This window comes from Podarcis erhardii (assembly GCF_964252035.2).
Source record: "Podarcis erhardii genome assembly, chromosome: 4".
NCBI lineage: Eukaryota > Metazoa > Chordata > Lepidosauria > Squamata > Lacertidae > Podarcis > Podarcis erhardii.
This window is the reverse complement of record NC_138508.1, coordinates 66,872,986-66,899,721: the sequence shown is the minus strand read 5'-3', so window position 1 is coordinate 66,899,721 and position 26,736 is coordinate 66,872,986. Positions and strand designations below refer to the sequence as shown.

Genomic DNA, 26,736 nt, shown 5'->3' with positions numbered 1-26,736 from the left:
TGCAGAGGTGGGGATTTGCATCTGGCCAGCAGGCCAAGTTCACAAGTGGCTAACCCTTCAAGGGCCATTCTGAAGCCTGTCTCAATGGTCTAGGCCAGGGTTACATTCAACGACCTTTTACTCAAGAGTAGACCCACTCAAATTAATGGGCGTGGCTAACTTGGGTACATTAATTTCAGTGGGTCTACTCTTAATGAACTTTTGCGGAACACGGTCCTTGATGTCAGGTGACTGAAGCCACGGCAGCTTCTTAACAGCATTTATTTTAATAAATTAATTCGATGGGGCTAATTCCAAGGTTAGTGTTTAGGATCGTGGCCTCGCTATCCAAAGCGCTGGCCCTGGTCAGGGACGCTCTCCCTGTGCAGTGCACAAGTCCCTTTTAATATTGTTCATTATTAGAGAGTCCCTTTAAATGACTCTTCTGGCCGTTCGGGTTAAAACCAAACCCAAGAAAACGTAATAATTATATAATCTGTTTTCCCCTCAGGAAAGAGGGAACCTCCGGGAACTGCGTCTGTCGGCCTTTTATCGTGGCGGCAACAGCCACTAGAGGGAGAACGAGAGCGGCCTCCTCAGCTGACACTCCGGGCAAGCTGCTAGTCGGCCAGGGCGCGGCGTAGGTAGGCGGGGCATGAAGGCAGACGCCTGAAGGAGACTTGCCGGCCTTCGTTGTAGCGGCCGCAGCGCCCCAGAGGGCTTGAACCCGGGACGCGGGTGCCGGGTTTCAGCGGCGACCACTCAGCACCCCATGCGCAAGATGCTGGCCGCGCTCTCTCGCCTGCTGCAAGGCCCGGCTGCTCACAGACCCGTGAGTGAGGCACTGGGGACGGAAGGTCGTGAGGGAAGGGCGGCGGCGGCGGCTTCTTCTCCAGTATTTGGAAGCTTGCCGCCCTCTCCCCGCATTGTCTCGAGGCGGGGGTGGGGTGGGGGCTGTCCTCGAGCGCCAGCTGCGAAATGACCGTTATTTCTCTCCCTCCTCCTCGGCGGGGAGGCCTCGCGAGAGGAATAGAGCGCGAGCCCCTCGGGACCGAGGCCTCGTGGCAAATTCACGCGCGCGCGTTGGTCAGGCGCAGATGGTACAAGAGCCTCGTATTTCGCAGCGATTGCATTTCAACGAGTGAACCTCCAGAAGCTCCTTGGGCGCCTTATTCTTCTCTTTTTCTTAATACCCCCCCCCACTGTGTCCTCCATTGCGGTGCGTGTTGTCCGTCGGCTTATCGTGGGCCCCGCAGTAGAATTCTGCAGCGTCTCTCCAGTTTCCATAGGAGTAGGGGGGTTGGGAAAAAAACCACCCACACATCTCGCAACCAGTGCGCCCCTTTGGTTTTAGGTGAGTCTAAAAAGCGCGGGACACAAATTTTCACTGCCCACTAGTGGCTATGGTGGCTCATTTACCAAAAGTAATGTATTCAGCCCTTAACTTTGGAAGTGTATATGTACTCGATTCTGACCAAACGAAGCCTCTTCTATTTGTGTCCCTGGCTTTTTAGACTTCTCTACCCATGTACTATCTGAAACCAAAGAGGCACATTGGGAGCCAGATGTGAAATATATCAGCATTAATTTCAACTCCCCAACCCCACTAATGTTACCCAAGCATAGAAGACAGGTGTCTCTGCTCTTCTGTTGCTGCTTAATTAACGTGCAAAAAGAATGAACGGGAGGAAGAACCGCATTACAGGACTGCCATAAATCATTATCTCAACTGAAACCGCGTTCTCCTCTCCTGCCACAGCAAGTATATAATACTGTACTAGACTGCACTGCAGGCCTGTTGTAATCTCTCTCCTCTCTCTGCTTCAGCCCCACCCCCCACATGCAATAGAGGTCTACATTTGGACAACGCTACAGGGGTGCCTAAGACTGCTTAAAGCTGGGTACTTGTGAGCATGGCTTTCAAAAGCCACACTCAACCACAGCCCTTTTCTATCTGCAGTATGGGGGCAAGGAACTGTATTGATGCACACCACCCCAATCTGAGTGGTGTGAGGTTCCAGGCTCTTACCCATGAGGGATAGCAGACTGTGGTGTATTTATGATAGATGGTTTATTTACACATATATACATCCTAAGCCTATGATGGGGGTGTTGACAGCATTAACACCCCAAGAAGGTCTTTTTTCTCCCATAGCCACAGCCTTGAAATCAAGCATGTGTCTCTCTCTCTCTCTCAAAGGTTTCAGTCTGCTTCTTCCCCCTGCTTCTAGCTTACACACACAACTCAGCTCTGGCTTTTGTCTTTTTCTAGGGCACTATCAGTGAATTGAGGGAAATGGATACACTGGTGCTTAATTCCAGCTACGTTAAAATCTTGGATTTCTCCATTGATTTATATGAGGACATAATAGGACTTATTTACTGCTCTTATTGCTGCATGTCTCTCTAATACAGTACTCTTGCTGTCATGCAGCCTCACAGCTCACTAGAATGCCAGGCAATATTGTGGGCTCCATACTACTGGAGAGGGCACTCAGGCGTGCTCTTATCCCAGCCCTTCTCTTGTCATTCCACAGTGAGCCTCAACAGGATCACCTACTCTATCCATTAGGAAGTCCCCTAAAGCATTCAGGAATCTTATCAGCCTCCATAAGCCTCTGTGATTCCCCCACCACCGCAATGGGAAATAGCTGCTCTGACACACACACCCCACACACATTTTCAGACCACCCCTCACCCCACTTGGGACAAAAATCAAGTCAAGGGTATATCCTGCTGTACATGTCAAGCTGGTAACAAGCTGATACAGTCCCTGGAAGTTATGAAATCTGAACTGGTCCCAGACTAGCCTCAGCATGGATGTTGAAGTCAATCAGGATCATGGTTTGCTCAAGAGTACCTTTGTCAGGGAGGCTTTCCTTTTCTATCTCAGTTCCTTTACAATTCACTGTAAACCTCTACCTACTTAGCTAGGAGCAAGTGCCATTGATGTTTCTGACTAAGCACGTAATATTTATAATTCACTTTCCCCACCCATAATACAGAAGGCAAGATAATCTAATTATTTTACTGTACTTGTGAGCTTTGGCATACCATAACGTACCAATCAGGCCAATCATTGTACTTACTTACAGATGTGCAATTTGCACATGTAACACAATGAGAATAGGTACTCAAATAGTGCTCAACATTTTAATACATATGCAATCTGGGTGGGTTTTCTTTCCTGCCAGAACTTTACAGTGGGGTTTTGCTTTGAATAATGCACTCTCTAGATGTCAGTTTTATACTTGGCAACAAGTTTTAAACTACGTAAAGGTTACAAAGGAATTTTTCCTTAGATTCCTTTATCTTCTAGCAGCCCAACATGTGGAAGCTTTGGCTAAAGGATACTTCACACATCATGACTTACTTGCACAAGATGCATTTCTGTGTTGTAGTTTGCTTGTAATGTAGATGATCACAAAGACAGACAGTATTGCATAGGTGTTGTATGCAGTTACTATATAAGAGACACCTCTTATTGCTTTAAAAGTATTGGCCTTTATTCTGTTGAACTGGCATACTACAAAATTAGATTAACATTTTCAAGTCTGTTTTTCAATCTGTTTCACATAGAGAAGATTCCACTGCTGAATAAAAGTAAATAGGCCTAATTAAAATCAAGAATTAAAATTTGATGCTCCTAATTGGTTCATGGGGAATATTTTCCCCAAGATTTGTGATAGTATCTGACATAATTTTCTGTTTTGTTTCCCCACCCACCCCAATTCTGCTGCTCTAGGGAGCTGTTAGTGAGGTAAGACCCACACAATTATATTAATTGTATGTTCTTTCTGCATTTTAACTGACAATACATAATTTGATAAAGAAAAAAAAAGTTCTGCCTGTCATTCTGACTGGTTTTCTTTTTGTGTTCACATGCAACACTAATCCAAGAAGCATTGTTTATCTGTAAACAGCTTATACGCTTACAAATATATTTACATATTTGTATATGGTGCTGTTGGACTTCCTCCTGCAGTCAGTCCAGCCAGTGTGACCCGTGGTTGGGAATGGTGGGAGCTGTTGTCAAAACAACCTCTGGAGGGCCACAGATTCTTATCCCTGTAATAAAGTTTTTTACTGCATCTCCATATTATTAATTCTTTGGAGGGGACAGTGGTGGAGTGGGGAATAAGATAAATAAACAATAAACAAACCACCTACATTTAGTGTAGGAAGTGTTAACTTGATATGGCATTTCTGTTATCCACTGCTGAATTGTTCAGTGATGATTTTTTTCTTAATTATTCTTTAACTGTTTTTCTTTCAACATTGTGAAGTGTGTTATAGTTTTATACCATCCTGGAATGAATGGTGGTTAAGAACTGTAATAATACTAGTTATGTTCTAGTGCATGCAGCTTGAGCATTTCCTCTTCTTGAGTGGGGACAAATCATAAAGAATAGTTTCAAACCAGCACTTATTATTCTCTGCAAGTCAGAATCAAAAAGCAAGATTTATTTTTGGCTTAGGAGAAATAAATCATGAATGCTAGTTTAGACATAATGCTGTGCCAGCTGGACACTGCCTCACATTGCATAAATGTCACTTTATATTTTTTTTAAAGAAGTTTTTTCCCTACCACAGAGGAAAACCTTAAGAATGGCTACCATAGAAACTAATCGGGGATTGTTAAAATATACAAGCTAACCTGTAGCTATTAAACAACAAAAACTAATCGGTCAGTCATGATGAGAGTGCATGACGGATCTCGTCTCCAGTTCTCCTTTTTCTGTGAACCGTCCCTTGGCTCTTTCCGGGCCCCAAGCTGTTACTGTCACTGCTCAATGACCCACCCTTGCATCGTGGTGTTCCCCTTCTGTTGTTAGATGTACAGTGGTGCCCCGCAAGACGAATGCCTCGCTAAACGAAAAACCTGCAAGACGAAAGGGTTTTCCGATTTTTAGCGGCTTCGCAAGACGAATTTCCCTATGGGCTTGCTTCGCAAAACGAAAGCCCATAGGGAAATCTCCGGGGACAGCGGGGAACCCTCCTCCCACCGCAAGCCCCGGGAAGAGAGGAGAAGCTGCGCGCCTTCCCCTCTGTTCCCGGACCTGTCCTGAAGGCGGGAGGTCCGGTGGGAGGTCTGGGAACAGAGGAGAAGGCGCGCAGCTTCTCCTCTCTTCCCGGGGCTTGCGGTGGGAGGAGGGTTTTTCCTCCCCACCGCCAACATTCAGAAGGCTGTTCTGAAGGCTGGCGGTGGGAAGAAAAGCCCTTCTCCCGCCTCCAGCCTTCAGAAGAGTTCCCCGCAGGGCTCCCCAAGCTGCAGATGTCTGCCCCGCCCGAGGGGCGCTCTGCTTAAGAGCGCCCCTCGTGCGGGGCAGCAGGCTGCTATCCGCAGCTTGGAGAGCACTGTGGGGAAGTCCGGCAGGGCTCCCCAAGCTGCAGATGTCTGCCCCACCCGAGGGGCGCTCTGCTTAAGAGCGCCCCTCGTGTGGGGCAGCAGGCTGCTATCCGCAGCTTGGAGAGCCCTGTGGGGAAGTCAGGGCTCCCCAAGCTGCAGATGTCTGCCCCGCCCGAGGGGCGCTCTGCTTAAGAGCGCCCCTCGTGCGGGGCAGCAGGCTGCTATCCGCAGCTTGGAGAGCCCTGTGGGGAAGTCCGGCAGGGCTCCCCAAGCTGCAGATGTCTGCCCCGCCCGAGGGGCGCTCTGCTTAAGAGCGCCCCTCGTGCGGGGCAGCAGGCTGCTATCCGCAGCTTGGAGAGCCCTGTGGGGAAGTCCGGCAGGGCTCCCCAAGCTGCAGATGTCTGCCCCACCCGAGGGGCGCTCTGCTTAAGAGCGCCCCTCGTGCGGGGCAGCAGGCTGCTATCCGCAGCTTGGAGAGCCCTGTGGGGAAGTCCGGCAGGGCTCCCCAAGCTGCAGATGTCTACCCCACCCGAGGGGCGCTCTGCTTAAGAGCGCCCCTCGTGCAGGGCAGCAGGCTGCTATCCGCAGCTTGGAGAGCCCTGTGGGGAAGTCCGGCAGGGCTCCCCAAGCTGCAGATGTCTGCCCCGCCCGAGGGGCGCTCTGCTTCAGAGCGCCCCTCGTGCGGGGCAGCAGGCTGCTATCCGCAGCTTGGAGAGCCCTGTGGGGAAATCAGGGCTCCCCAAGCTGCAGATGTCTGCCCCGCCCGAGGGGCGCTCTGCTTAAGAGCGCCCCTCGAGCGGGGCAGCAGGCTGCTATCCGCAGCTTGGAGAGCCCTGTGGGGAAGTCCTGCAGGGCTCCCCAAGCTGCAGATGTCTGCCCCGCCCGAGGGGCGCTCTGCTTAAGAGCGCCCCTCGGGCGGGGCAGCAGGCTGCTATCCGCAGCTTGGAGAGCCCTGTGGGGAAGTCCGGCAGGGCTCCCCAAGCTGCAGATGTCTGCCCCGCCCGAGGGGCGCTCTGCTTCAGAGCGCCCCTCGTGCGGGGCAGCAGGCTGCTATCCGCAGCTTGGAGAGCCCTGTGGGGAAGTCCGGCAGGGCTCCCCAAGCTGCAGATGTCTACCCCACCCGAGGAGCGCTCTGCTTAAGAGCGCCCCTCGTGCGGGGCAGCAGGCTGCTATCCGCAGCTTGGAGAGCCCTGTGGGGAAGTCCGGCAGGGCTCCCCAAGCTGCAGATGTCTGCCCCACCCGAGGGGCGCTCTGCTTAAGAGCGCCCCTCGTGCGGGGCAGCAGGCTGCTATCCGCAGCTTGGAGAGCCCTGTGGGGAAGTCAGGGCTCCCCAAGCTGCAGATGTCTGCCCCGCCCGAGGGGCGCTCTGCTTCAGAGCGCCCCTCGAGCGGGGCAGCAGGCTGCTATCCGCAGCTTGGAGAGCCCTGTGGGGAAGTCCGGCAGGGCTCCCCAAGCTGCAGATGTCTGCCCCACCCGAGGGGCGCTCTGCTTAAGAGCGCCCCTCGTGCGGGGCAGCAGGCTGCTATCCGCAGCTTGGAGAGCCCTGTGGGGAAGTCCGGCAGGGCTCCCCAAGCTGCAGATGTCTGCCCCACCCGAGGGGCGCTCTGCTTAAGAGCGCCCCTCGTGCGGGGCAGCAGGCTGCTATCCGCAGCTTGGAGAGCCCTGTGGGGAAGTCCGGCAGGGCTCCCCAAGCTGCAGATGTCTGCCCCACCCGAGGGGCGCTCTGCTTAAGAGCGCCCCTCGAGCGGGGCAGCAGGCTGCTATCCGCAGCTTGGAGAGCCCTGTGGGGAAGTCCTGCAGGGCTCCCCAAGCTGCAGATGTCTGCCCCGGGCGAGGGGCGCTCTGCTTCAGAGCGTCCCTCGCACCCGGCAGCAGGCTGCTATTCGCAGCCTAGGCAGCCCTGCAGGAACTCTTCTGAAGGCTGGCGGCGGGAGAAGGGCTTTTCTTCCCACCGCCAGCCTTCAGAAGGCTGTTCTGAAGCCTGGCGGTGGGGAGAAAAGTCCTCCCCCCCCCCACCAGCCTTCAGAAGAGGTCCGGGGAAAGACTGTCCCCGGACCTGGTCTGAAGGCGGTCTCCCTAGGAACGCATTAATTGATTTTCAATGCATTCCTATGGGAAACCGTGCTTCGCAAGACGACAAACTCGCAAGAAGAAAAAACTTGCGGAACGAATTAATTTCGTCTTGCGAGGCACCACTGTATTGGTTTTTATGCTTCTGTGCTTTTATGTTTGTACATATTTTATGGGCTAATAGCCGTAAATAAATAAATAATAAATTAGCCTATTGAAAAAGGTCCTACACTTCATGAAATCATAAAGCAATATTTTTTTCTCACTCTAAACAAGGTGTTGCGACCTCCCTTAAATTCCTCATAATGGTTCCTGTATATGTTCTGCTGTCATTTAGTTATGGCTGTGTAAAAGGGGTGGCTAAACTGGGGCTGTCCATATGTTATTGAGACTCTCAGTTCCCATGAGCCAGCATGGGCAATGTGTGAGGTTAGGAATAATAGTCCAGTGGTATCTAGAGGGCTGCATGCTAGTGACCCCTGCTGTACAACTGATTGTAAAAAACTTGACTCTGCCTATCCTGCGTGGACATTACATGGCATGAGGATCACTGCCAATCATTGTTTGCATTTACAGTGGTGCCTCGCAAGACGAAAAGAATGCGTTCCGCGATTCTCTTCGTCTAGCGGTTTTTTCGTCTTGCAAAGCAAGCCCATTGACGGATTAGGCTATTAGCGGCTATAAGCGGATAAGCGGCTTAGCGGCTTAGAAAAGGGGGGGGGAGGGAAAAAAGTCGGAAAAACTCGCAAGACATTTTCGTCTTGCGAAGCAAGCCCATAGGAAATTCGTTTTGCAAAGCACCTCCAAAACGGAAAATCCTTTCGTCTAGCGGGTTTTTCGTCTTGCGAGGCATTCGTCTTGCGGGGCACCACTGTATATGTCGTAACACAGCTATAATTGGTGGGAGCACTGGTGATAATATATATTGCATAGTTCCCTAAATTCTGTACAATATTTAAAGAAGGGAAGAATATTACCTATTCTAGCGTGTCCAGCTTTGTTCCTTAATTCTTCTTCCCATCTATACCAATTATGCAAATAGAACAGTGACACCTACTGTTATAATATACCTAGTAAACAGTGCTTGTTTGCTGCTATGATATGCCTCTCTTATTTCAAATTCCTCCAGGCCCCTGGATTTTCCTAGTCCAGTTTTTCCTCTGTGTCTATCCTCATGCTTTTGCTATTCATCTTTGATTCCTTGTGTCTAGTTCCTTCCTTTAATTTTGAATTATGATTAGTTTAGTATTGTATTTAGACAGTTATGTGAACATCTTTGAACAGAAATCTGTGTGAAATGTGGTATACTGTATAAATGAACTGACTACGACTATGACCTAATAAACAAAAAATACTTACTGCAACTTAATTAGTGCAGTTGCCTGCAGATTGAATTTCCTAAACACGAACTTAAAGCACAAAAGCCAACACATTTAATTATTTACCCTTACAGTGGTGCCTCGCAAGACGAAAAGAATCCGTTCCTCGATTCTCTTCGTCTAGCGGTTTTTTCATCTTGCGAAGCAAGCCCATTGACGCTTAGCAGATTAGCGCTATTAGCGGCTTAGCGGATAAGCAGATAAGGGGCTTAGCGGCTTAGAAAAAGGGGGGGAGGGAAAAAAAGTCGGAAAAACTCGCAAGACATTTTCGTCTTGCGAAGCAAGCCCATAGGAAATTCGTTTTGCGAAGCACCTCCAAAACGGAAAACCCTTTCGTCTAGCGGGTTTTTCATCTTGCGAGGCATTCGTCTTGCGGGGCACCACTGTATTTTATTTGTGACATGTTTATTTCTTCCTTTATGGAGATCTAGTTAGCTTATGTTGTTTTTTCCACTCTTCCATGTGAATCTCACCAAAAGATTACGCTGACTGATGGAGACTAGTCCAAGATTACCCAGGGCACTTTATGCCTGAGTGGAAATTTAAATCCAGGTTTCCCCAGTTTTAGTCCAACACTCACCACTACACCACCAGTACTCTCACACAACACCAGCTGGGGCTTATTAATAAATTACCTATGCCGAGTACGCATCTTGTCGTATGATGACCAGTGTAATTGGTTTAGTGACCAGTTCTTTCTACCCTGCTCCAGCACCATATACAGCAGGGGTGACTAACCCCTGGAGGGTTCTTTTGTGGACTCTGTTTGTCTTTAAAAAAAGAAATTTAAAACCTCTCTGCTTTTATGAGTGTGCGCTGTGGTGCCAATGGGTTTTTTTGGCTGTCCAAGGCCCCCAATTGGTTCATTTTAAAAGAAAGATTATTTAAATATAAATTAAGGGTGGTTTTTTAATACATTTTTTAAATTAACAGTACCTACAAGTACCACTGTGTGCCAAAAGAATCCACTAAAATCCATCTTTTCTTCTTTGTCTTTTAAAATTAAATTTGCCATGCCCACTTTGACATGTAGGCTCTGAAGGGTTGACTATGAGTCAATGCCGCCCTTGTCCTGAAAAAGATTTGCTGTCCTTGCTATTCCACTTTTCTCCCTTAACCATAAGTCCTCTCTCTTTCCTGCCCACTTCTTTAAAAAGCTCAAGCGAGGCGTGTGACTTATTCCTCTGGCAGTGTGTTGCACAGGATGTTATTCTCTCTTCTGCATTAAGGGTTGCCAGATTTTTATTTGAATCTGAGCACTGAAACACTGGCGTTTGAAAAAAGTAACATCCTTTTTTAAACATGATAATGATCTAGCATAATGGAACAAACAGATGGGAAATTTTGGGCAGAGCATGGATTAGGCAGAGAATATATTCTTTGTTGGGAAAGGATCAAAGGGGTTGGGCTTTCACCCTGCTTGCTCTGACTTTTGCATCATGGCCAGCAGAGCATACGGAGTTAGTGCACCTGTGCCCATGTGTGGAGTGAGGTCACAGAGCAGCTTGTTTGGACCTTAGCTGTTCAGTGGTTGTAAGCATATATGTTTAAACTTTTATATGGTTTTAGAAGTGTGACAAGATCATACAGGATGATACTTGGTGTCTAATTCTTTTGCATGTAGAAACATCGTTTCTGGAGCATACATTGCAGTCTGCAATCATGTCAAATGTGTTGTATGTTGAAGTTGGAATCTTCTCTATATTGTGAAGGCATGAACATCTTTAAAAACAAAAGTGCCTTAAACTAACAGCCATCTTTTTATTATCTTTAAAAGGTTGCCCGTGTAGTTGTTGCATCTCGTAATTATGCAGATTTTGCAAGTGAGGCTACATTTGAAATTAAGGTAAGCAGCTTGATTACTTTTAAAAATGCTAATGTATATAGTATTTCTTACATAATTTATAATTTAAAAGTCAGTTAGTAAGACTGGGGGATGTAGACAAGGTGCTCGTTCAGGGCGACCACTTATGCTCTGGACCCTTGCCCCTCGTGGCTGATAAAAACTAGCAGGGAAAGGACAACTGGCTGGGCTAAGGAGGTGCTTAATGCCTCCTTGTGAGAGGGGGCAGCCCCTGCCAATAATAATAATAATAATAATAATAATAATAATAATAATAATAATTTATTATTTATACCCTGCCCATCTGGCTGGGTTTCTCCAGCCACTCTGGGCGGCTTCCAACAAAATATTAAAATACAATAATCTGTTAAACATTAAAAGCTTCCCTAAACAGGGCTGCCTTCAGATGTCTTCTAAAAGTATGGCAGTTGTTTTTCTCTTTGACATCTGGTGGAAGGGTGTTCCACAGGGCGAGTGCCACTATCGAGAAGGCCCTCTGTCTGGTTCCCTGTAACTTGGCTTCTCGCAGTGAGGGAACCACCAGAAGGCCCTCAGCACTGGACCTCAGTGTCCAGGCAGAATGATGGGGGTGGAGACATTCCTTCAGGTATACTGGACCGAGGCCATTTAGGGCTTTAAAGGCCAGCACCAACACTTTGAATTGTGCTCGGAAACGTACTGGGATCCAATGTAGGTCTTTCAACTGCTGTTACATGGTCTCGGTGGCCGTTCCCGGTCACCTGTCTAGCTGCCGCATTCTGGATTAGTTGTAGTTTCCGGGTCACCTTCAAAGGTAGCCCCACATAGAGCGCATTGCAATAGTACAAGCGAGAGATAACTAGAGCATGCACCACTCTGGCGAGACAGTCTGCGGGCAGATAGGGTCTCAGCCTGCGTACCAGATGGAGCTGGTAAAGAAGAAGGCAGTGCTAAAAAGAAACCCTCCTTGGAATGGGAAAATCTGAGTTACTACCAGCCAGTTGCTAATATCATGTTCTTAGGCATGATTCTTGGGTGGTTGGTTGCAGACCAGATTCAAATGTTCTTGGAGAAAACTGATTTTCTAGATCCATTTCAATCAGGGTTTGGGCACAGAAACTGCTATGGTCAACGTATAATAACTTATGTCAGGAGAGAAACGGGGGAAATGTATCCATGTTAATTCTTCTTCACTTCTCAGTGGCTTTGATGCCACCAGCCATGGTATTCTTCTGTGCAGCTGTCCAAGTTGGGGGTGGGTGGCACTGTTTTGCAGTTGTTCTGGTCCTACTTGTCTATGCTCTGGTAACCTCTAGGTTAGAGTACTGCAACACATACATAGGGCTGCCTCTGAAGACGGTTTGGAAACTTCAGCTGGTGTAGAATTCGGCAGCCAGGTTACTCACTGGGACAAGTAGATTTGAGCATATTACACTGATCCTAGCATGACTGCACTGGCTGCCAGTTAGTTTCTGAGCCCAATTCAAAGTGCTAGTTTTCATCTCTAAAACCTTAAATGTCTCTGGACAGCAATACATCAAGGACTACATCTCTCATATGAACCTACCTGGACCCTCAGGTCATCATCTGAAGTCCTTCTTTGTGTGCTTCCTCTGTGAGAGGTCTGGAAGGTGTGGTAACATGAGAACAGGCCTCTTCTGCAGTAGCTCCCCGTTTGTGGAATGCTCTGCCCAGGGGGATTTGGCTGGTACCTTCATTATCCACCTCTAGGTGCGAGGTGCTCTTCAACCAGGCATTGGGCTGATTAACATTGTATACCCCTTTAAATGTTTTTGTGGAACAAGGTGTGGGGAGGAAGGTTTATTGGTTTGTAGTTTTTTGTTCTTGTTTTTATTATGTATGTTTTGTTTTTATATTGTGAACTGCCCTGAGAGCTACAAATTAAATAAATAAATAAATAAATAAATAATGTAAGGCTACTTACAACACTCAAAGCAGTTTACAGGAAATAAGTTTGCTGTTTCACAAAAAACTCCAATATCATGACAAAATACAATCAAATCATATTACTGTGCTATTCAAGTATTGTCTTTCACACTGAAATAGGCTTGGATTTTTAAACATTTTTTTTTTTAAAAGCATGACTTCCCCAGTCCCTGATTTTCTTATACTGTAAATATATAAATCGTAGATCACAAATCTTTTTCGACCCATGGACACATTTTGATTTTAGAGTGAGTGCTATAGACACCCCTCACCTTTCCCCAGCAGTCACTACTTTCCATCAGATACACACACGAACACATATATGTACAAAGAAAGAATGAATAGCACACATTTATACTTCATCTTTCCAGGGGATCTGTGTAAAAGTTAGATCCAGGATAATTAATCTGAGGTCTGAAAAGCGCATAAAGCTGAAAGAGGAAATGGAAAAGTACATCACTCTTCCAACTTCCTGCTTCAGCTCTGTATACTTTTCAAAGGAGCAAAAGTTAACCACTTTCATTGGATGCCAAGGAAAGACCTCAAAGGCATCATGGTGCCCACAGGATCAATACCCATTTTTTATAGCACAGATTTTAATTACATTTAAAGCAAGTAGTTATTGCCATACTTTGCCAATACCAAAAATTAATTACATATTTTGTAAGGAAATAGTTTCTGTGGTCTGCCCTGTTTATCAGTTTGTTGGATGATAATTCTGTCCCGTGTCAGCAAGATTTCCCTTGGTTTATCCACCTTTTCCACCTCCTGCATAGGTTTATAAATCGTTGTCATGTCCCCCATTAAGTCTCCCGTTCCCCTGAGCAGAAGAGGCCCAAATATTTTGCCCTTTCCTTGAAGGTACTCTAATCCTAGAAACAGGTTAGGATTGCCCTGCTTATCAAGCATCTTAAGAGAATTGGATGCATCTTAAGAGAATTGGAGGTCCCAGTCAGTGAAGTTACTAGCTTTTACCATGGTGGTTCCAGACCACCTACCAACTATGTCTTTATGCTCTGTGATACTTTCATGCTAGAGCCTTGGCCACATGGGCACAGTAGGCAAAGGCAGGGAAAATATGGAGTAGTATTAGCTAAGAAAGTGTTACTCGGATTTTCTTCAGGACTAGTCTGCAACCAGTAAGATTAAATAATCATTTTGATATGGAAACCCCCCCCCGACTTTTTTATCTTATTTCCCCCAGAAACATGATCTCCATCGCTTGGAGGAAGGACCGCCCACCACAGCTGTTATGACTCGAGAGCAGGGTCTGCAGTATTACAAAACTATGCAGACTATTCGACGCATGGAATTGAAAGCAGACCAGTTGTATAAACAGAAAATTATTCGAGGCTTTTGTCATTTATATGATGGTCAGGTATGTGCCTAAGAGACTTTATGCTCAAGACCTCTAGGTTTTTGTCGTCTTCTTCATTTTAATGAAGGCTTTTATAGGGCAGGATGTGCATGAAGAAATTGCATGTCTCCACTCTCCCATACAGAGAATTAAAAGTACTTGCAAAAATAGAGAATGAAGAGGTCTAGCCCTTCCATCATGGCAGCTGCATTTGTAGTTCCTCCCATGCTAGTACTTTGTGGATCCTCACAGAGTATTGATGAAGTTTCCTTCAAAAGAATTCCAGCAATTTTAGCCCTGTCAAGTTACACCTACTTCTGAAATAATTAGACCAGATCACATTGTGACCCAGCTGTAGGTGAGCCTGTGGCCCTCCAGATGTGACTGTACTATCTTTGACCATTGGTCTTTCTGGCTTCGACTGATGGGAGTTGGACTAAAACAAAACCTGAAGAGCCATGGGTTTTCCACAGAACTATAGTTTTTCTTTCTGGTGTTTCTTGCTCTGCTTTTGTACCTCTACAGAGGACCAGATATTAGCACTAAATAGATTAAATAACTGGCTGAACTGGGTCAGTTGATAGGTTTTAATTAAGTAAGTAAGCAAGCATATGTTTACGTCCATTCTCCTGATTTGTATTGCTTTTGACCATAGACATAGCAGATGTAATTAGGAATAGTACAAAACTATATTTCATATTGTACCAGCTTGCTGTTTAAGAGTAGTGTATACCAAACTCTTCTCCATCTGTTGGAACTAAAGTTAGAACTAAAGTGAATGATTAATCTGTGCATTACAGCTATATTCGGTAGTTTGTTCACAGCAATAGTAATGAGCAAAGGAACATCTGCTGTTCTTTGAAAGATCTACACCTGCCATGTTATATGAAGAGTCTGTGCACACACACACCCCATCTCCCCAAGAAGGGCCAGGTAGGATAGGAACTGGTTGAGCCCTGCCAGTGATGCTTCCCTAGTCTTCCTCCAGGGAGGGCCTCCAGGCAGTGGTATCCAACCCCCAACCATCTTTCCTGCTCTGGTGGAAATATTTCCTGGACAGTTTTTCATAATATCATGCACACACACTTAAATATCACTCTTTTTTCATATTCTCCACTAAAACCTGAAGACCCTTCATTGCCAGCATTTGACTATGGCATCATGTAACATATTATGCATATGTTGTTGTGACAGTAATCTTCCCTAGGTAGTCTTTGTTTATGTTTCTTCAGTTCCTGAACTGAGGTGGAGCTGCAGGTACAAAGTTGGTATACTGTTCTTCATTTTATTTCTTGCCTGTGGACAATGGCACATTGTACACTGTTTTCTTCACCATAGGAAGCTTGCTGTGTTGGAATTGAGGCTGGCATAAATCTAACAGATCACCTGATTACTGCCTACCGGGCTCATGGCTTTACATACACTCGTGGTGCTTCAGTTCGAGAAATCCTTGCTGAACTCACAGGTTTGTGTTCAGTGAAATGATATGTAAACAGGAAAAGGAATGGGATTATGTAGCATGTATAGTGCATAGATGGAGGGGGGTTTAGGTTCAATTATTATCTCAACAATGAAACCTAGTAGGACTTTGCTGAATTGCAACACACATATTCTTCTATTCCTCCAAGGAGCAATAGACTGGTTCATACCTGCATGTACAGCTTTTGTTTCTCTACACTTGATTCAAATTTACCAGTGCACTAAATTCTTGTGCTGGGATGCCTACCATAAGTTAGCATGTGCTGTAAATGTGTCCCCTCCTAAGAACATGAGTTTTGATGAAACTCTAACCTTTATTATTCTGAAATAATCTTAAAATCCATCCAATTAGTGAGTTTGAGGTCGGGGGGGGGGCTTCATCTTAATCTTATTGTCTTAGTAGACACCAGATCACATGGTAAAGATCCATTTTTAATCATTTCAGGTCGGGTTGGTGGGTGCGCTAAAGGTAAAGGAGGCTCAATGCATATGTATGCCAAAAACTTCTATGGTGGTAACGGTATTGTTGGAGCCCAGGTAAGGCTCACCGATAAAAACAATTTTTTTCTTTGGGAAGAGACTATATGTTGCTTTTAATCTGGGCCATAACCTAATTCATATATAGTTAGGTGTATTAGCCCAGTGACTTTAGTGTACTTAAATATGTCCAGTTTATGCTGGATGCCCAGTTCTGGCTCTAGTATTTCTTCCATGTAAATCTAACACAGCCCAAATTTCATCCATTCCTGGATAGAACTAATTAGCTAGGCCCATTTCAGTTTGGCATCTAGCCTGAGATAGAAACTGAAAAAGGCTTGGTAGTCTTGATGAATGATTTTCAGTGGGAGAGAGTCAGGTGAATGTAACCCTGTTAATTCTGCTGGGTGTCTTGTCGGGGGTTTTTTATACCATTGTCCACAGTATCCTTCCATATTAAGTGCCAGGGATGAGAACTGGAATCGTAGTGTTTCTGTTCTCAAGTAGTATCTTATCATATGGTTCATTATTGTTGGCTGCTGATCATTATCTTTGTTTGTTTTGACTACCTTTGCATGTTGCAATTCATTGTAGGTTCCTTTAGGAGCTGGCATTGCTTTAGCATGCAAGTACTTTGGCAAAGATGAGATTTGCCTGACATTGTATGGTGATGGTGCTGCCAATCAGGTAAGCGTCAAGCTTTACTCTGTAGTTAGAAGTTAATTAAGAGTCACATAAGTGGAAAGGAGATTTCAATTTTCAATTTCATTGTTCTGCAAGGGACAATGACAATAAAGATATTGTTATCGAGATGTAAATGCTATGGATCATGCATGATAAGTCCAGTTTTGTGCAAAGTGAAATGAAACTGCCCAAGTTGTTCTCCCAGCTATCGGGGGGGGGGGGGGGAGAGGAGCGCAGAAGCCCAAGGCTCACCAGTTTGTTCCTCCATTCACTGTATGTGTAATTCAAGGCTGATGGCTACATGAGAGAACTGAAAGTGTACCAAACCTTTTATTCTTCTAGGGCCAGATATTTGAAACATATAACATGGCAGCCTTGTGGAAGTTGCCATGTATTTTTGTCTGTGAGAACAACAGATACGGAATGGGTACTTCCGTAGAGAGAGCTGCAGCCAGTACAGACTACTATAAGAGAGGAGACTATATTCCCGGGATTAGGGTAAGAACATTTTTAATAGGAATGTGAAAGTTATACTGTGTCCATTAAAGGAAGTTCAACTTTATTCTTAAATATAATTGGCTTTTTCTTTTTTTAAAAATCAACAGGTTGATGGCATGGATGTTCTTGCTGTAAGGGAAGCAACAAAATTTGCTGCTGACCACTGCAGATCAGGAAAAGTAAGTTATGCTTTGTGTGTGTGGCGGGCCTCTCCTGCTTTACAAATTATGTAAGTATAGCTGAGGTTTTCAAATTAGAAATATTACTATTTTATTTCACAAAATGTATACCCAAAACACAGGGTTTAGAAGGTTCTCTATAATTACCTTGTGAACCCCAAAGCAACGTTCAAAAAAATCCCAGTGTTTATTGGGTTGATAAAATTTATTTTAAAAGAACATAAGAAAACATGCTAAAATAACAGGCACTTCTTTAGTAAGTTACAAGCAAGAAAATAAGAACATTGTGGAATCTAACGAACTTACATACTCACGACTAAGACACAGATAGAATAGTTACAGATAGGTAGCCGTGTTGGTCTGCCATAGTCAAAACAAAATAAAAATAATATAAAAATAAAAATAATTAAAAAATTCCTTCCAGTAGCATTTTATATTTTGTTTTGACAGATAGAATAGTTAAATTCCTTTCAATGTTCCGCATTCATTTTTTTTTTAAATATTTATTAAGATTTTTAAATACAAGTATAAACATAATAACCAATATGACATGTATCGTAGCATAGTTTCATAACTTCTTTGGACTCCCTCACGTCTCCCGCTCCCACTTACATCATTTTAAATTTTTACCAGCAATTTATCATCTTGTTTACATTCTTGTGCCCCATTCATTTAAATATACTCTAATAGTTCTCCAGAAGGTTTATATTTCTCACTTGTCATCCCAATTCCATCTAATTTAGTGGTGCTCAATTATTTATGATCTAGCATCCTTCTTAACATTCAACCAAATTACAGTATTTTTGCAAATACATCTTAAATTTCTTCCAATCTTCTTCAACCCTCTCCTCTCCCAGGTCTCGGATTCTGCCGGTCATCTCAGCCAGTTCCATATAGTCTATCAGTTGCATCTGCCATTCTTCCAGTGTGGGTAGATCTTGGGTTTTCCAATGCTTAGCGATGAGTATCCTTGCTGCCGTTGTTGCGTACAGGAAAAAAGTTCTGTCCTTCTTTATCACCCTCTGGCCGACAATACCCAGGAGGAAGGCCTCTGGTTTCTTGGGGAAAGTATACTTAAATACCTTTTTCAACTCATTATATATCATTTCCCAGAAGGCCTTCACTCCAGGGCAGGTCCACCAGAGGTGAAAGAATGTTCCTTCATTTCCTTTACATTTCCAACATTTGTTGTCAGACAAATGGTATATTTTGGCAAGTTTAACTGGGGTCATGTACCATCTATATATCATTTTCATTACATTTTCCTTCAAAGCATTACATGCAGTGAAGTTCAACCCAGTGGTCCCAACCTTTCCCAGTCCTCAAACATGATGTTATAGCCAATATCCTGTGCCCACTTTATCATAGCCGATTTAACCATTTCGTCTTGTGTGTTCCATTTTAACAGCAAGTTATACATTCTTGAAATTACCTTAGTCTTAGGTTCTAACAATTCTGTTTCCAATTTCGATTTCTCCACCTGGAACCCTAACTTTTTGTCATTTTTAAAGACTTCTTTAATCTGAGCGTAGTGTAGCCAGTCTCGCACTTTATCCTTCATTTTCTCCAAACTCTGCAATTTCCAATTGTCTCCATCTTTTTCTAATATTTCCCAATATTTTGGCCATTTGGCCTCCATATTGGGTCTTTTTCGGGCCTTCAATGTTCCGCATTCAAAGGCTTTCGCAATTCTCCATCACAAAGGACGAAAGGACGGCTACTTAGATGGAACATCAGCAGCCGGAATAAGAAAGAGATAGTCTGTGGCCCTCTGAAGCAAGCTGATCTTAAACAGCCCTAAAATGCATGCACACAATTGATTGAGATTAGTTGTCATGACGTCTTATCAGCATTTTTTTGTCACTATTTTTAAATTATTAACACCTCTGAATTTTAATTTTGTCAGGGTCCTGTTGTGATGGAGTTACAGACATATCGTTATCATGGACATAGCATGAGTGATCCTGGAGTCAGGTATTTCTCTCTGTATTACAAACGGTTCCTCTCTAGATAGTATGGGGGAAATAGCTGTATGTTCAAATGTCCCCTTGTTGGCCCTTTGTGGCTAGTTTTATTATTTATTCAAAGCATTATCTGATGAATGATTGACTGTACAAGTAACAACAAATCATTATCTCCTGTTGAGAGGAAGTATAAGCTTTGCACTTATACCCTTCCTCTCTTGAATAGCTATAGCCTGCAAACCATGTATTTTGGTGTGTGTGCTTCACAGTGGCAAGCTTTGCTTCTGGTTTAGGATCCTAGATTATGTGTAAACTGGTTTGTTGCTATGCAAGAGGTTGCACAAAGGGAAAAAGAAGATGGAGCATATAATCCCTTGGCTTGTGTCTGGTCATACTAATAATGGCAAACTATGATTTGCTATTACATCTGAATACAACCATTCTAAAAAGATAATGACAGTACCCAAATTTTATGAGGCAAATGTGAAAAATACCCAAGAAACTTGATTGTTTCCATTATCTTGCTTTTATTTTTGTGTGCTTCATTATGGTTAACAGCTACCTACAGGAACATAGATACCTGGGCTAACACTGAGGCAGGGCATTGGTTCCATCTAGCTCCATAGTGGCTGCACTGGCTGGCAGCACCTCCCCAGATTTTCAGGTGCGTCTCTCCCAGCTCTACAAGGCTATGCTGGGTAGTGAACCTGTGACCTTGTGCATGTAAAGTAGATGTGCTACCATTCAGTTATAGTGCTTTCCTGAAGGGGACCTAAAAAACTAAAACTGCAAGCTGGTATGATATGCAATTTAATGTAGGCAAATATCTGGTAAAAGGTTTTAATTAAGCATATGCTTAATTTTGTTCTATTCCTAATTACATCTGCTATGCCCATTTCCCTTTTTTGTATTGCTTTTAATTCTTCACAGTATGTTTGAATGAAGGTGAAAACTCTTAAACTCAACTTTATAAATTCAAATGCATGTTATAAAATAGTACATAGAAAATATATCTAAGAGTAGCAGTACATAAGGACTGTTTGTTTAATTGATATACTGTGGTTCTAAAATAGTTTGCCATGAAATGAAATTTGCCTAAAGTCTCTCATGAGTACTCACTGAAAGAGGAGCTGCTTCCTCTCCCTCCCTCCCCCACAATCAGGAGGGAGAGCTGGTGGTCCTATCCCACATTTGTGTATCATGTGTGATAGCAGTAAATGCACTTGGTGCTAAGAACTATCTGCTGTTAGTAGCGCCCTGCCCAGAGCTGTGATGCACAAGGAGTATGCTCTTTGAAGGTTGATAGTTCTTACTCAGTATTTGATTTTTAGAGTGAAATGTGCATTTAATTTTTAGTTCTGGAAAAAAGTATACTGAAACAATAATATATTTTTGAAATGCTTAGGCCACTACACGCTACCAGCTCATATGCTTGTTTTACCTTGTGGCTTACTCCCCTCATTAAAGAAATATAGCCAAGAGGACCAGTCTGCTTTGGTGATTAGTAGATGTAAAAACTGCTCCTGAAAGCTCTCCTCTATTACTTGTCATGCTTGTTAGAGAATACCCGACTTGCCTCCGTATACTGTTGCAATAAGAGTACCAGTGCTTGGCAGAAACAGTTATTGCAAACAGTTCAGCAGTCTGTTACATTGTCTTGTCTTTTTTTACAGTTACCGAACGAGGGAAGAAATTCAAGAAGTGAGAAGCAAAAGTGATCCCATTACACTTCTGAAGGACAGAATGGTGAACAACAACTTGGCTAGTGTGGAAGAGCTAAAGGTAATAAACCTTCATTTCAAATTTGATGAAAATCATTTTACAAAAGTAGATCAATAGGAAGTCTTCACCTCAAATCAGTTACAGCAAGCCAGAATTGGTATAGGATATATCCTGTGGGGTACATGGTAGAATTTTTAATTTTACCTAATCATTGTTCTTTTAGCTATAGAAAACAATTTAAAGATTAAATAGTTTTATTTAAACTACCAAATTATCTTCAACTGAGAAGGGGTATATGATTATTGTAAATTTGGGAAACACTGCTATTTTGGTATAGGGGCCTATATTGCCTAGTGAAACATGGCAGTTTCCTCAGGGAATGACATTTGCACAGCCATTGCCTTCTCATATTTATAACCCGACTTTCTGAGGAGTCATGGTATATGGGATATGTCACAGTTGGCCCTTCCATCGACCCTGCTGGTTTAGGTTGAGGAAAATTTTAAATTGGGATTCTGCTAGTCACTACAGCTGAAATCATTTGCTGCAGGAACAGGGTTAGTTGATTTGCTAGGAGAGTCCCAGGTCTGTTGCCAAAGTGGAAATAAAGAGTGAGGATCATTGATGAGCATGATTGGTCATACATCTCTGTCAGCATGGGAGATGTGTTCTGCTCTGCTCTAATCTATAGCTTATAAAAACATGCCATGTCCTGCTACACTTGGTAACTTGTAAGTTATTTTAGTAGTTTGCTGGCTAGTTCGAATATAAAAAGGTAAAATGTTCCATGTACAGCATACATGTGAGAACTGCTTATCAGGATTTCATCTTAGGGAGGGGCAGAAACTCTAACAGCAACTGTGGCTTAAATGTTTCCGGATTTACTTTGAACCCCAGCATGTACTTACAGAGGTAAATAGTACTCTGAGGTTTTATAATGATTGATCTATTAGGAATCTGTGGAGTCTTTTGTTTCCATTAACAATTTCCCCCCTTTTCATACAGGAAATAGATGTAGAAGTAAGGAAAGAGATTGAAGACGCAGCACAGTTTGCCACAACTGATCCTGAACCACCTCTGGAAGAACTAGGCAACTATATCTACTATAAGGAGCCACCCTTTGAGGTGCGTGGCCCAAATCAGTGGATTAGATATAAATCTGTGGGCTAAGTGAATTGTCACTCCAGCAACCAGTTAAATTAATGCATTTTATACTGGGCTTTAATTCATTTATCTGCTCTAAGAACTAAGAGCAAAACTATTTCTCATGTACATGGGGAAAATTCATTTGGCAGCAAAATAGCCATTGTATGAGACACACAGCATTATATAGTGTGGAATTCTAAAAAAACAGCTGCTCAGAAAAGGACAATAAGCATTGTTTATTAATTTATATATAAGCTTCATCGTGTTCTGGATTGCTGTATTTATGAAAATTATTTAGCTGAAACTTCTTATGCACAGTAAAAAAAAAAAGGCATATTAAAACTTCCTGAGCAGATATTTCCCATGAGCTTTTTGTATGTTTTTGTATTTGCATCCCCCATCCCAAATGATTTTGCAACGAAAAGAAGCCTTTTTAGCATGTTTTATTTTACCTTTTTAATATGCACCTAGAGTGAGTCTGTAACCCACTCTTTGCACCAACTGGTTTTTTTCATCTTATAAAATTATACATAGTAATAATTTATATTAGGCAGCGATTATTGTTTTTAAAAAGCAGCTGGCATGCCTAGAACACTATGTATTTGATATGAGTGGTTAAAGTGCACAGGCTACATTTTAGTCTATAAGGCAAGCAGTTTCCAAGCTACTGTATTATTTACACATCTGAAAAAATACATGATTAAGTATACTAGTAGAAAAGGCTATCATCACATGACTTTAATATAACTTCATATATATATTAGTGCAAAACCTGTAGGACCAGTATAAACAGTATGTACAGTAATTAATAACTTAGTTGGAATGTGTGCTCTCTTCCCCTTTCAATTTCTCAGAACTTGGCATAAGAGTTATGCTTCCAATTCCAAGAGTTTATTCAGTTTTCTGTGCTTTAATATTTCATTCCATATTCGGCAAAGAATACCACCACTGTATGAGAAAAATAAGAATAGTAAGTGTCTCAAACTCTTGTTTGGAAGTCAAAACACTTCTAGAATCATGCAATTTTCTTACCGGAGTCTAAGGAATCGCAAGTCATCTTTAGTGATGTGGTTTAGAACATCACTGAGTGTATAATCCTCTTGAACAAACTGAAAGACAAAATTATTTCAGTGTTTCTAAATATTATTCAGAAAATGAATTTTGAGGGTCTTTCCCATTCTTAATCTTACCCTATCAATTGTATCTGAATCGGCTTTCTGTTGCTTCAACCACTTGATCAGTTCTTTGTCTACACAGTGCTGAGGAGCAGCTGGAGGTGGTTGAATTTCTGCAACAATTCAAAGTAGGTTAATCAGATTCATTCCATTGTTACAAATTCAAAAGCTCTACTCAAAAGTGTTGTGTGTCCTAAAGCTCAAGCTATTCCTATCAACTGATCACACACATTTAATGTGCATTCTCATATCTACCAGCAGTTTTCAACTGTAGCTGAAGGAGATGCAAGTCTTGAATTCTTTGCTCCAGTGTTTGCCTTAGCAGTGTCTGGTATTCTCTCTCCCTCTGTACCAGGCTCTCCAGTAACCTGTTAAATAAAATAGGGGTCAGACTTGGGTAGGACATAACATTTCCCCCTTAAATATTAGTACACTTTTAATGACAACAAAACCTAGTTCTGCAACACAAGTATTTTGGTGAATCTGATACTTATATTTTAGTTGTAGTGCAGCTTGGTGTGTCTAAAGCACATGTAAAAGTGTCTCTCATCATATGGCTTACCTCAAAACAAATCCTACATATCTTTGAATTACTGGCTACCTGGTAGCATTGATTTTCAAATGCTATCCAATTTAGATTTCTGGGCTGCAATGGTTCCTAGAATTTCTACATAACCCCAGGCTTCATAATTAAATATTCCCGCACTATCAGCGTGTTACTTGCTGCTGCTATAGTGATAGAAAACCACAACTATGAAAGGAATTTTATACACACTTTCCGTCACTGTTGGCTAAAGTAAGTGCTGCTCTGTTCTCCCTGTAAAGGCACTCTGGAACATTTAGGACACATTTTACATTTACATTTGTAACATGGAAAGGTAACATTTAGCCTGAAATAGAGACGCTGCACATGGAGTGCCGCTCTGGGGGGGAGGGGAGGAAAAGACATGATGCAGCCCTCAGCACTACACAATTGGGTTTTCTAGAAGAACGAACGTGAGTGCCAAATTAACCCTGTATAAACCAAGAGTAGCTAAACTGGCTACATTTTAAAATCTAGCCAGTAACCAATGTAGGTTCATCTGATAGCCTGAAGGTGTTTTATAAACACCAGCAATGATCAGTAAAATTGCTGAATAAGCCTGAGCACACTTGAAAGCTGTTAACCTGTTTGTTTCTTGCTTAAGCTTGCCCAACTGCAAGCTGAGCTGCTGCTGAGTGTCAGGGGTCACAGAAGACGTGAGCATGCACACTCCAGATGTGATAACTGTTTCTTCGTGTCTTTTTTGCTGTGCTTGCTGGTAATCATCATCTACTTCATCTGCATCTTTGTCAACTCCTTCAGTCTCTGATGCTGGTTCAAAGTGAGCTCGAAGTTCTGCACAGAGCAAAAGAGAATTGCAGAGGTCAATCATTTCTTACATTTGCCACTTAAATGTTATCTAGTCAGCAAGCTTTTTCTGAGTATATATATCTTTTTAAATAAAATGCAGCTGTCCTTCCTAGTCCCATTTCAGAAAATACAGGTGCCTTGGGAGTTCCTTGATTTTAAGAAATGACAAACTAATAATGGGTAATGTGTGGCAACCTTTCAAAAGAACAATTAGTGAGGATTTGTGGTGACTGTTTCTGTCCAGACTAATATTCGCAAATATGTTAGTCTGTAAAGCACGTTTAACAAAAAAATTCAGTGTTCAAAAAAATCAGAACTTGTTTTATGAAAGAACTAGCAGCCATTTACAAGTTTTCGCCAAGTAGAGACCAAAGTACTACTGCAGTTCCAGCACACCAGCAGTACTCACCTTGGGGCACTCATTCCACAGGTTAGACATTTATTATTGCTTTGCTCACATCATATTTAACCATCCCACTTAGCAGTTTACTACTTTGCTTTTACTTACCTGGAATGAGAATAGTGACAGCAGCTTGAACAGCACGTCGTATTATATTATCCATAGCAAACATCCAATGAGGTCTGATTAAATGATTCCTTAGTACTTTGTTAACCTATAAGAAAAGTGTCAAATAAAACAGGGTAATAGTTTGCCTTAAGCTATAAGCTTGTCATTTAGAACAAGAAGTGTGGGTAAATGTAGGATGACAATAAGTCCACTTGGATTAAGAGCTAGAACACATATTGGAACATAAAAGCAGCCCTGCTGGATCAGACCAAAGGCGCACCTAGTCCAGTATCCTGTTTCTCACAGTGGCCAACCAGATGCCTAGGGGAAGCCCCCAAGCAGGGCATGAGTGAAGCTGTAGCCCAGTGACTGGTATTCAGAGCCATGCTGCCTCTGATCCTGAAGGGATACAGCCTTTGTTTCCACTGTGATGTAGGCACAAAGAAAGCTGTTACAAAGCAACACCTAAGATACTGTGTTGTACATCAACAATGCACAGATATTTGACTAAGTCACACTCAGAGCAGACCCCTTGAGGTATCACACTGTGCTTCAAGTTCTTTGCACAGAATTGTGCATTGTATGCTATCTTCCAAAGGCATCCTAGAAAGCAAAAGCAGAGCTCATTTCTACAATTTAGCAGAAGTGAATAAATGCATCTTCTCTGGTCAGCTGCTCCATATGATATTCTACAACTCCTTTGTCCTCTTCTGCCCCCCTCCCAATAGTATAATTTAGGGTTCTAAGTTTAAATAGCAGCAAAAGGTATTATTGGTAGTGGGTCCCTCCCCCCACCCCCAGATACTACACTCGGATGAACATACCGCATCTTGAAATCCAAACAACACTAGATGAATCTGATTGATGGAAGTGCTGTCAAAGTCCAGTTCAATTTTCAACTTGGATATAGTTGATGCCATAACTCTGTGTTCAGGAGAACGTATAAAATCTCTTAAAATCCCAATTATCTGCTTGATATGAGCAACTGAAAGATGCAGTTCTTCAGAACTCTGAAAAAAAGATGAATATGCAAAATGTTTAAAAAGGCACATCAACAAATTCCACCAATGTATGTCTGTATGCATGTTTTCAACCTTGCCGTCACTATTCTGGAAGACTAATTTTTACCAATTCACAGCAAGAGCAGCAGAGGGCAGCTTTCAATCAGGCACATCACAAGTAGTTTGATTCATGGATTACATTAGCTCATGAGAGAGGAAACAGAACATGAGCTAAATTCAACACTGATGTAATCAAACTGCAGGACTGAATTTGTCCTACCAGAGAGCAGCTTTCTGCCATTCAGTCCTTAAGCAAAAATTCATATTACAATCTCTAATACCATGGGAAAGGGGGGGCTAAAACAAAAATTGGTTGCAGAGGTCAAGGCAACAAACAAGGTGGTCAACAAACTTTAGGTGACCAGTTAAATAATAAGAAGCTCCATTTTACTACTTAAAGGTTGTGATGGATCCCTCTTTGCTTCTCCATGTTTGTAATCTCCACACAATTTTGTGGAAGAGGAAGTTAGGATGAACAGACTTGCCCCTGTCTCTTCCAGGGTTGTGCTTATAATCCAAGCCAGTGGCTGACCATCCACAGCAGGG

General features: G+C 43.1%; 2 protein-coding genes across 5 annotated transcripts in view; one reads left to right on the top strand and one right to left on the bottom strand.

The window, feature by feature from the left end:
- The first annotated feature begins 595 nt into the window (after positions 1-595).
- On the top strand, positions 596-22,420 carry PDHA1 (pyruvate dehydrogenase E1 subunit alpha 1). 2 transcript variants are annotated; one of them, XM_081859133.1, is made up of 12 exons: positions 596-811; positions 3,725-3,739; positions 10,556-10,624; positions 13,752-13,925; positions 15,243-15,369; positions 15,829-15,920; positions 16,455-16,547; positions 16,887-17,042; positions 17,150-17,221; positions 19,128-19,195; positions 20,859-20,967; positions 21,913-22,420. In XM_081859133.1, exons 1-12 carry the CDS (start codon positions 752-754, stop codon positions 22,075-22,077), a joined length of 1,200 nt encoding a protein of 399 aa, XP_081715259.1. In that variant the 5' UTR covers positions 596-751; the 3' UTR covers positions 22,078-22,420. The 2 variants fall into 2 exon arrangements, with proteins under 2 accessions (XP_081715259.1, XP_081715260.1); XM_081859134.1 differs by lacking the exon at positions 3,725-3,739 and having other exon boundaries at positions 600-811.
- Positions 22,421-22,776: 356 nt separating this feature from the next.
- The window catches only part of MAP3K15 (mitogen-activated protein kinase kinase kinase 15), a 66,287-nt gene continuing 62,327 nt past the window's right edge, over positions 22,777-26,736 (bottom strand). For all 3 annotated transcript variants that reach the window (XM_081859048.1, XM_081859049.1, XM_081859050.1), the window contains 7 exons: positions 25,954-26,139; positions 25,130-25,235; positions 24,396-24,606; positions 23,484-23,596; positions 23,244-23,341; positions 23,086-23,162; positions 22,777-23,001 (listed from right to left, as the gene is read on the bottom strand). In XM_081859048.1, coding sequence (XP_081715174.1) covers positions 22,923-23,001; positions 23,086-23,162; positions 23,244-23,341; positions 23,484-23,596; positions 24,396-24,606; positions 25,130-25,235; positions 25,954-26,139 — 870 coding nt within the window. In that variant the 3' untranslated portion in view covers positions 22,777-22,922. The remainder of the gene's footprint in view (positions 23,002-23,085; positions 23,163-23,243; positions 23,342-23,483; positions 23,597-24,395; positions 24,607-25,129; positions 25,236-25,953; positions 26,140-26,736) is intronic.